A 10,323-nucleotide genomic window follows, 5' to 3' on the forward strand; every position below is an offset into this window, starting at 1 on the left:
CTAGTTTTAACTGCACGAAACTGCCTCCTGATGACTCCCTATTTTGCACTGCGGACTCCACTCATTTTGCTGGCACGGACTCCTCATTTTGCTCGGACTCCCACATTATTGCTGAGGCCCCTCATTTTGCTGAGGCTCCTCTTTGAGGCAGGGTCCGTTAGACTCCCTTGTTCAAAGTTCATTTCTACTCCTGCGGTGTGGTGACGTGAGCTGTGATCTCTCTCTCCTCTCTCTCGTCTCTCTCTCTCTCTCTAACTCTCTCCTCTCTCTCTCTCTCTCGCTCTCCCAACGGGGGTCACCGCGTGCATGATCGTATTGACACTTTCCCTAATCTAGATGCGAAATATATCCCGCGACCTCCACTCGATCACCCACAGTCACCCTACCTACCCGTAACCCCCATCGCAGCAGCAAGCGAGCCGAGCAGCATACCACACGCCGCAGTGGCGGCCAGGTAGCAGCAGCAGCAGCAGCAGCCAGCCATACCCGTAGCAGCACAGCAGGCAACAGCGAAGCGCAGCAAACAGCGAACCGTAGCCAGCAGCAGCAGCAGCAAGCAGTAATATAGCCCACAGTGAACCAGCCTCTCTCTCTCTCTCTCTCTACGTCTCTCTCTCTCTCTTCAGCACACTCTTGCGCTTTTCTCTCTTCGCGGCACTCTCTCTCTCTCTCTCTCTCGCTTCTCTCTCTCCTCTCCTCTCTCTCTCTCTCCACAACACTCTGCTCTCTCACTCTCTCTCGGCTCTCTCTCTCTCTCTCTCTCTTTCTCTCTCCACCACACTCTGCTCTCATCACTCTCTCGCTCCTCTCTCTCTCTCTCTCTCATCCTCTCTCTACTCTCATCTCTCACTCTTTCGCCTCTCACTCTCCTCACTCCTCTCTTGTATTCTCTCTCTCTCTGCTCTCCTCCTCTCTGCTCTCTCTCTCTCATCTATCTCTCTTCTCTCTCTCTCTCCTCACGACCACTCCTTGCTGCTGTCCCTCCTCTCCGCGCACGCGCCTCTCCTCTCTCTCTGCTCGTGCCGTCGCTGCTCGTTCGCTCTGCTGCTGCCGTCCGGCGGCGAGAGAGAGCGACGCTTGCCCTCTGCTCTCCTCCATCTCTCCCCCTACCCGCTCCCCCGGCCGTCGGCCCTCTCTCCCTGCCGTCTCCACGGTCTCCCTGCTCTCTTCCTCCTCTTCAGTCCGCTCTCTCTGGCTCTCTCCTCTTACGTCTCTCTTCACTCGTATCCGGCCTCCACTCTCCCCTCTCCAGCTGCTCTCTGCCTCGTGCGTCGCGCCTCGGTCTCTCTACGGTCTTCGGCTCTTCTTCGTCTTTTGATCTCGTCCTCTCTCTTGTCCCTTCTCCTCTCGCTCTCGCCTGCTCTCATTCGTATATCGACATCTCTCTCTCCTCTCTTTCTCTCTCTCATCTTTATCTCTCTCTAGCGCACGCACGCACGCACGCACACACGCACGCACGCACGCACGCACATGCACGCACGCCAGCCACTCACCTTGACGCAGTCCTGCATCGTTCCCGTCCAGTAGATGGAGCTGCCGTAGCCGTCGCGACACTTCCGCTCGTTTGTCGCGAACGTCCGCTCGACGTCCAGCAGCCGATACAAGCAGAGGGCGCTGTCTCCCGATGGCTCCCACGAGGGGGCGCCACCGCCGTCGTCGCTGCGGGCGCGCGCGAACACGCCCACCAGCACTTCGTCCTGCGGGGTCAACCCGAGGTCGGCCGCGAGATCGCGTCCGATCCTCCCAGAGGTCGCCGCTTGCAACACGTCGTAGTCGCCGCCGGCGTCGTCGCCAGGGGGCGCCGCGCAGACGAGCCGCGCCTCGGAGAATGAGCGGTACTCGACGTCAGCCTCGCAGACGCGCGCGACCTTTGACACGTACGGTGCGCCGGGGTCAAGGGTCGCGCGCTGAACCGTCGTCAGGTAGGAGAACCCGCCCGCGCTGAATCCGGAGCGGTAGAGGATGGGGTAGGTGAGCCGGTGGCTTCCCGTGCCCGAGCGAAACCCGACGAACGTCCCCAGAGAGCTGACCGCGTCCTTCGCGACGAATCGGAAGAGGTCGGAGGTCGCGGGATCGCCGTCGTCCTCGAGCGTTCGCGAGGCGACGGCTTTCACGCTGTCCCAGTACGCGGACGTCGTCGGCGCGGCGGCGGCGCCACCGTCGTGCGTCGCTACGGTGGCGCCCACTACGAGCACGGAGCGTCCGCGCGGCCCCGGCGCGAGGAAAGCCACCGTGGGGGCGCTGGCGTTGTTCGCGGCGACCGGAGTCGTCGGCGCCGCGCGCGCAACGCTCGAGATCGCCGCCAGGGGGCGAACGTCGCAGACGCCGTGCGCGACGCTGCCGCAGACGACGAGGCGCCCCCTGGCGGCGTCGACGACGAGCACCTTGTTGTGGTTGTCGGTGGGGACGCCGGTGGCGCAGGGCCGGCCGAGGCTGCAGCCGACATCGTCGTCGCGCGGACCCGTCGTCGCCGCCTCGTGACGCGTCAGGTTCGCGTCGAGCCGGTAGAGGGCGTTGACGGCACCCACATAGAGGGCGCCAGTGTCGGGGTCGCGCGCGAGGTGTTCGAACGGGCGGCGCGCGTCGCCGACGAACGACGCGGCGATGACGTCATCGGCGGCGTTGCTACGGCAACGCGTCGGCGCAGCGGCGGCGAGCAGTAGTACGAGAACTGCAAGGTAGGTGGCGCCGGGAGCGGGTCGACGTGTCGTCATGGTGCATCTCTCACATGAGCGTCTGAAAGACGGAGACAGACGACAATGAGAGGAGTGTCGCATAATTACAACCGAGTAATTATAAGTAATGAAATCAACTAATTAAAATGATTTGTATTAATTAATGGCTCGTTATCCGTAAGCTGAGATGCGAGGAATTTGGATGGCGGATTGTGTTTTGCATCTGTGGCAGGCTTGTAGTATGTATGGTACATGTCTGATAATGTGTGTGTGTGCATGCGCGCACATTCGTGCGTGCGTGTGTACGTGCTTGCGTGCGTGCGTGTTACGTGCTGCGTGCGTGCTGACGTGCCGTGCGCGTGTGTGCGTGCGCGCGCGTGTGTGTGCGTGCGCGCGCGCGTGTATGTGAGTGAGTGTTTACGTGTGTACAGTCACTACAGTGTCAATGTCTGCAGGACTTGATCCTGTAACTACATTACACTGAGCTGATCTATGTCTATATATGGAGTATGATATTATGATATCTCTGGGGAAAGAGCAGCTATAGCAGCATCCCTACATCTAGGCTTTATGTGGAGGCAAGGTTTCCTCTACAAATCAGCGTGCGATGGCTAATGGAAACATTAGAGAATGAATTCACATCTCTCATTCGTGCACTCGCACAACGATTGATATATAACCATATTTCTGTCTATGTAACCGATATGCTTGAATATAACGAAATATAATTGAGTAAATATAACAATTCGGGAAGATAGGAATACGGCACAAATAGCAGATTTTAAATCTGCTGCTGCTGCTGGCTCGCTGCTGCTGCTGCTGCTGGCTGCGCTGCTAGCTGGCGCTAGCGTGCTTCGCTGCTGCTGCTGCAGCTGCCGCTGCTGTGGCCAGCTGCTGCTTGCTGCCTCGCCTATTGCTACTGCTTACTGCTACTGCGCTTGCTGCTGCTGCTGCTGACTGCCTGCTCGTTGTGGCTGCTGCTGCTACTGCTCTCTAGCTACTGCTACGCTACTCGGCTACCCTGATGCTGCTGCTGGCTGCTTGCTGCTGGCTGCTTCGTGAGCGCTGCTTCTGCTACTGCTACTGCTACTGCTACTGCTACTGCTACTGCTACTGATGCTGCTGCTGCTGCTACTGCTCCTGCTGCTGCTACTGCTACTGCTGCTTCTGCTGCTGCTGCTGCTGCTCCTCCTCCTCCCATTTCTGTCTGCGCGCGCGTGTGTGTGTGCGTGCGAGTGTATGCGTGTGGATTTTTTGCGCAATATATTTCGCGCAATACTGGCAGGAAACCTGTTTCCTGTTTAGTTAGTCGAAGCCCCCGGATGTAAGGAAACCGGAAGTGGCTACGTCAGCTTCACGTGACAGCATCCGGCCGCGGGCCTAGCCTTCCCTTACTGCCACGAGAGCCTGACTGCACGACCACGAAAGCGTGCATCAAGCTACAGATGTGTCTACGTAATTATTATTGTTGTTGTTGTTGTTATTGTTGTCGTCGTCACAGTCGAAATCGTCGACCTCGTCGTCGTCGTTGTTGTTGTTGAGGTTGCTGCTGTTGTTGTTGTTGTTGTTGTTGTTGTTGTTTTTGCTGTCGTCGTTGCTGTTGTTGTTGTTGTTGTTGGTGATGGTGGTGGTGTCGTCATAGTCGAAATCGTCGTCGTCGTCGTTGTTGTTGTTGTTTTTCTTGCTGCTGTTGTTGTTGTTGTTATTATTATTGTTATTGTTGTTGTTGTTATTGTTGTTTTCGTCGTAGTCGATGTATCTCCCAACATCCACACCAACCGATGATATGCACTCACGAAACGTTAGATTCCCGCCAATACTAAGCTATATTACACTACATATATATATATATATACTATTATATTAGAGGTAGGATTAGGGTTACGGTTAGAATAAAATCTATCACTGCCAGTAGAGACGATTTTTTTTATAATACCATCAGAGTTAAATAATATGGACATCGAGTCAATACGTGGAGTTACAACGTGGAAGTACAATTTACCGTAACGTTATCTAATATACCTGCGGGTGTTGGGATACAATATGCAGCACACATAATTCAGAACACTACGCGAAGAACCGAGACTTACCCATTCATCAAAGGCAAGTCGCGACGTAACATTCAGTTATATTCCTATGTTAATACTATCGTGTATACGCTGGCTATGCAGACTGGGTAGTGCGTCCTGTATACACGCACACACAACCTCACAGACGCGTGCCCACGTAACGTATGCAACACGCAACCTATGTAGACAGCACGTGCCACCTTCTGCTGCGTCTAGCAGCCGATCCTGTCTGTGATGGGTGAGTGAGTGAGTGAGTGAGAGTCGGTATTATGACATATACACCTATGTATGTATGTGGGCTTTATAGCGGACATGCGCGTTCCTGCGGTTTTCTACGCGCGCGCGTGCTTCTGACTCCCCACCCCTAGGTACCCCCTCTGCTCTCCTGCTCCAACCCCTACCCCCCTACTGCTCTTCTTCCCTCTCACACCCCCTAAACCCCCTCTGTTTCTCTCCCTCTCGCGCCAGCCCTACCTTCACACGACCCCCCTCCGGCCGTCCCCACCCCTACCCCAACCTCTCTTCTCTGCGCGCAGCGCATCGTCTCTCTCTCTCCGCAGGCGATCTCTCATCAATCTCTCAATCTCTCTCTCCTTCTGACTCTCTCTCTCTCGTTTCTTCCTTCGCTATCATCTCGCGCGTTTCTCCTCTCCGTCTCTCTCTCCTCCTCTCTGCTCTCTCTTTCTCTCTATCCTCTCTGCTCCTCTCCTCAGCTCTCGTCGCACACATGCTCCGCCTGTACTTCCCCATCCCCCTTCCGTATACGCCTCCCCCTCTCTCTAGATTCTCGCCCACTCTCTCCCTGTCTTTCCCAATCAGCTCTGTTTCCAGTCAGCAGGGCCGGCACAGCTCTGCTGTCAGCCTGGCAGGCAGGCAGGCAGGCTGCGGCTGCTGTAAGACAAGCGGCAGTGTTTACCTAATCTCAGTTTAACGACCACTGGCATTTAACCTTCGAGTTTAAAACGACTGCAGCGGCAAATATTAACGAGGGACGGGGTTACGAAGCTCAGAGCCTGTGGGAAGTAGAGGTAGAAGAGATGAGAGAGGAGGGGAGAGGTAGGTATAGGGATAGGGCTAGGAGGGAGAAGGTTAGAAGAGGTAGAGGGAGGAGGAAGAGTAGAAGGAGGAGAGGAGAAAAGGAAGGAGATAGAAGAGGAGAGGGAGGAGGAAGAGGAGGGTGACAGGGAGGTAAGGAGAAAGGGAGGAACATGTAAAGGAGGCAGGTGAGAGAAGGCGTGACGGAGGAAGGAGGGTATAGGAGGAGGTAGGCGGGGAGGAAAGACAGGAGGAAAAGGAAGGGGAAGCGGAGGAGGAAAAGGAGCGCAAATTTTATCTGCTCACACCGATTCAGAAACCTATGTGGCGTCCATTAAGTCCGCCTCCTCCACAATCGCTCTCTCCTCCTCCTCCTCCTCCTGCCTCCTCCTCTCTCCTCCTCACTCCTCTACCCTCTCTCTCTGCTCTATCTCCCCGTTCCCTCTGCAATTAGAGCAATATAAACGCACCATAGTATATAGTATTATATATAGGCAATATAGATCGCAGCAATAATTATGCATGTATAGCAAGCGCCACCGTAATCGCTTAAGTCTCCAGCGCGCCGCCGACCGTCACACAATCAACCGCCACGCGCCGCCAAACGCCTGCCACGCGCCGCCACGCGCTGCCAACCCGTCACCGCCGCCACCGCCGGCCACGTTCACCGCCCGCCCCGCCCGCACCGCCGCCACGCCGCACGCGCACGCACGCCCGCCAGCCCCGCCACGCCAGCCCGCCGCCAACCGCACCGAGCCGCCACCGTCACCGCCTGCCACCGCCGCCCACCGTCACCGCCGCCACCGCCGCCACCAGAGCCCGCACCGCCAGCCCAGCCGCCGCCAGCCGCCACGCGCACTCCGCTTCGTCAGCCGGCGAGCCCCGCCGCCACCGTCAACGCGCCCGCCGCCGCCGTCACCGTCGTCCGTCGTCACGCGTCGTCAACCGGGTCATCGTGTCGGCGTTCCGTCTCGTCGACAAAATCCGATAAGTATATTTTATTTCGCATTTAATTAAGTTCGCGCGAAACAAAGCCGGCCGCGTCCAGCCGCGATTAGCAGCTAATTGGTGGAGAGGAAGGCGAGGGAGAGGAGGGGGGGGAGGAGGAGGAGGCGGGGGACAGGAAGAGGGGGAGGGGAGGAGGAAAGGCGAGGAGGGGAGGGAGGGATGGCGGGGGAGGGGAGGAGTAAGAGGGAGCGAGGGAGGCGGAGAGGGGGGAGGGATAAGAAAGGGAAGGAGTGAGGAGAGGAAGGGAGAGGAGAGGGAGGAGAAGAGGAATAGGGAAAGAGGGAGGAGGGAGGAGGGAAGGAGGAGAGGGAAGAGGAAGCAGGGAAGAGGGAGGAAGGGAGGGGGAGGAGGTAGGGGAGGCGGGGGAGGGGGAGGAAGGGAGAAGGAAGGAGGGGGAGGAAGGAGGAGGTGGGAGGGAGGAAGGAGGGGGGGAGGGGGAGGAAGGGAGAGAAGAGGAGGCAGGGGAAGAGAGGGGGAAGGCGGGGACGGGGGGGAGGAGGGGGAGAAGGAGAGGGAGGGATGAGTGGGGTGAGGGCGAGGGAGAAGGGAGGAGTGAAGAGGAAGGAAGGGAGAGGAGGGGATTGGTGAGGGAAGGAAGCGAGAGTCTGGCGATCTGAGTACAGAGAGAGAGCGCGAACGAGAAAGAGAGAGAGAAGAAAAGAGTAGAGAGAGTGAGAGAGAGAGAGAGAGCGAGAGAGCGAGCCTAGCGCCTCACGGCGTATAAAGGGTCAATAACAGAAAGCGTGATGCGATATGGCTTCCTCACGATTTTGCACTTGAAATGACTTCAATGACAGGCGCACCCGTCCATTGAATATTTGCGCGGTGTGCGTGAGTGTGGCAGGACTGTGTGGCTGTGTGTGGCTGTGTGCAGACAGGGCTGGACTATTGTCCGCAACGCTGAAGCTGAATACGCGAACACCGACAACAATTGCAGGCAGACGAGAGAGAGATAAGAGAGAGACAGAGAGAGACGAGAGAGACAGAAAGAGAGAGAGAGAGAGAGAGAGAGAGAAAGAGAGAGAGAAGAGAGAGAGGGAAGAGAGAGAGAGAGAGAGAGAGAGAGAGAGAGAAGAGAGAGAGAGAAGAGGAGGGAGAGAGGAGAGAGAGAAGAGAGAGAGAGAGAGAGAACAGAGAGAGAGGGAGACGAGGGAGAGAGAGAGAGAGAGAGAAGAGAGAGAGAGAGAGGGAGAGAGACGAGAGGGAGAGAGAGAGAGAGAGAGAGAGAGAGAGAGAGAGAGAGGGGAGAAGAGAGAGAGAAGCAGAGAGAAGAGAGAGAGACGAGAAAGAGAAGAGAGAGAGAGAGAAGTAGAGAGAGAGAGAGAGAGAGAGAGAGAGAAAGAGAGAGAGAGAATGAGAGAAAGAGCAGGCATGGCCTGGGCGAGGATGCTGTGGGAGAGGATAGCGCCGATCAAAGTAAGTTTCGGCCTCGCATTGCCACTTCAGAGAAAACTTGAAGAAGAATGAAGTTTATTATTTTGAGCGGCTGCTATACTAGACCTAGTAGTGCGCTCTTCCTCCCCCTTTTGCGCTCCCCAATCAAAAACACCACTAAATCTCTGCTCTCGTCTCTCTCTCTCTCTCTCTCACCACCTGCTCTCGTCTCTGCTCTCTTCTCTCTCTCTCTCTCTCGTCCTCTGCGCTCTGCGTCTCTCTCTCCTCTGTCTCTCGTCTCGGCAGGTCATTCATCTCACTCCATCCTGGCTCTCTCTTATCATCTCTCTCTCTCTCATCCCCTCTCTCATCGCTCTCATCTCTCTCTCTCTCTCGCATCATCCTCTCTCTCTCCTACGCCTCCGCTCTACTCTGGCTCACTCTTCCCTCTCTACGCATCTCACTCTCTCCTCGTACGCTCTCGCGTCTCGCTCTCGCTCTCTTCGTCTCTCTCTACATCTCTCCATCATTCTCTACTCTCTTCTCGTCTCTCTCTCTACTTCTCTTCTTCTTCTCTCATCTCTCTCTCATCTCTCTGACTCGAAGGCTGCTCTACCTCTCTCACTTCTCTCTCTCCCCCTCTTCTCTCTCTTCTCTCTCTCTCTTCTCTCTCTCTCTCATCACTCTCTCTCTCCACCTCTCTCTCTCTTCTCGCTCATCATCATCTCTCGTCATCTCTCATTGCTCGCTCTCTCTTCATCCTCTCTGCTCTCTCTCTGGCCGCCGGCTTTCGCTCTCTATTATCTCTAATATTTCTCTCTGTCCGCGCGGCACAGCAAAAGAGCCTTTAAAGTCACCTTTCATGCTAAACCTCGTGATGCGACATCATGCTGTCAGGAAAAGTCAAAGACCAACTTGCAGACAAAAAATGAACCTGCAGCGATACTAAAACACTGGCGCGGCACGCAGATCGAGCAGCCGATCAGTACGGGTGTGTGGGGCGAACTGAGCACTNGCACCACACACACGCACACATGTAGCACTGACCTCCTATGTGTTCAATGACGCGTGCCAGCCACACCTTGCTGGGGTTCAGCGCGTGCATTATCTCCAGCGGCATGCCCTGCTTGATCTGATCGATGGGAGTCGTGCCGCCGCTCTGACACAAACAAACAAACAAACAAACAAATAAACATCGATGTAAAAACCACGCAGGGCTGTAGTTATTTCTTGCGCTGGGTCAAAATTCGATCGTTGAATCGGACAACAAAAACTCGTGATGCATGGAAGCGTGCATTGTGCCAATCTTTGAAAGATCAATGCACTTACATGTTACAAGTTAATAACTATTCATTATCATTTACAATGATTCATTACCATTTGTTATCATTATATAAATATAAATATATATATATATTATTATTATATATTATTATTTATTATAATTAACCAGTCATCATATTAGCTACAGTGCCGTGATAGTCAACAACCTGTCACAGACGGCTACCACCCACAATCAACAAAGAAGACAGAAGATATAGAGAAACTTTGTAGCCCGCTCGCAACCCTCACCCTGTTGATGACTTCCAATCCTTGCCAGTGACCCAGACCATGACCCTAAGCCCTCGCCCGTGACCCCCCCCCACCCCCGTTCGCTCACCCCGTTGAGTAGGTAGGCGGGTACGGTGCTGGCGCCGGACAGGCTGTGCACGAGGTACTGGCTCCAGTCGCTGTACTTGGTGCGTATGGCGTCAGGAGGTTGCAGCACCTTGCAGTTCTGCCCGCACCAGCCGATGCGGTGTACCTCCGACGTTGTCATGTCGCACCAGAAGTCGGCCGAGCGGTCGTCGTCGTAGCCGTCGTACCTGCGCGAGCGCGAGAAACAAGCGAACGCCGCTTAGAATGGCAGACGCGAAACAAGAGAACGCCGCTTGGGGTGGCAGACGCGAGATGTGCGATTTCGAAATCTGTGAGCGCGCAAAACAAGCGAACATGGCTTAGAACGACCGACGGAGACGCGCGTACCTGAGCCTGAGTAAAGGTCCACAGGTCATGATGAGCAGGTAACAGGTAATACACAGGTAAGGATAAGGTGAGGGCGCACGTACCTGAGCCTGAGTAGAGGTCCACAGGTCATGATGAGCAGGTAACAGGTAATACAC

General features: G+C 55.6%; 2 protein-coding genes across 2 annotated transcripts in view; both read right to left on the minus strand.

Annotated features, from left to right (window-relative positions):
- Positions 1-1,493: 1,493 nt before the first annotated feature.
- Positions 1,494-2,731, minus strand: LOC106819100 (plexin-A2-like; the record flags this gene model as incomplete). Its single annotated transcript, XM_014823763.1, has 1 exon — positions 1,494-2,731. A coding segment is annotated over exon 1 (1,221 nt), but the record flags the coding sequence as incomplete, so codon positions are not given.
- A 6,315-nt stretch (positions 2,732-9,046) lies between these two features.
- Positions 9,047-10,323, minus strand: part of LOC106819101 (unhealthy ribosome biogenesis protein 2 homolog) — an 11,921-nt gene continuing 10,644 nt past the window's right edge. Inside the window, exons 11-14 of the mRNA XM_014823764.1 lie at positions 10,270-10,275; positions 9,822-10,026; positions 9,209-9,320; positions 9,047-9,051 (exon numbers count right to left, since the gene is read on the minus strand). Of these exons, the coding sequence (XP_014679250.1) occupies positions 9,047-9,051; positions 9,209-9,320; positions 9,822-10,026; positions 10,270-10,275 (328 nt within the window). The remainder of the gene's footprint in view (positions 9,052-9,208; positions 9,321-9,821; positions 10,027-10,269; positions 10,276-10,323) is intronic.

This window comes from Priapulus caudatus, unplaced genomic scaffold (genome assembly GCF_000485595.1).
Source record: "Priapulus caudatus unplaced genomic scaffold, Priapulus_caudatus-5.0.1 Scaffold2828, whole genome shotgun sequence".
NCBI lineage: Eukaryota > Metazoa > Priapulida > Priapulimorpha > Priapulimorphida > Priapulidae > Priapulus > Priapulus caudatus.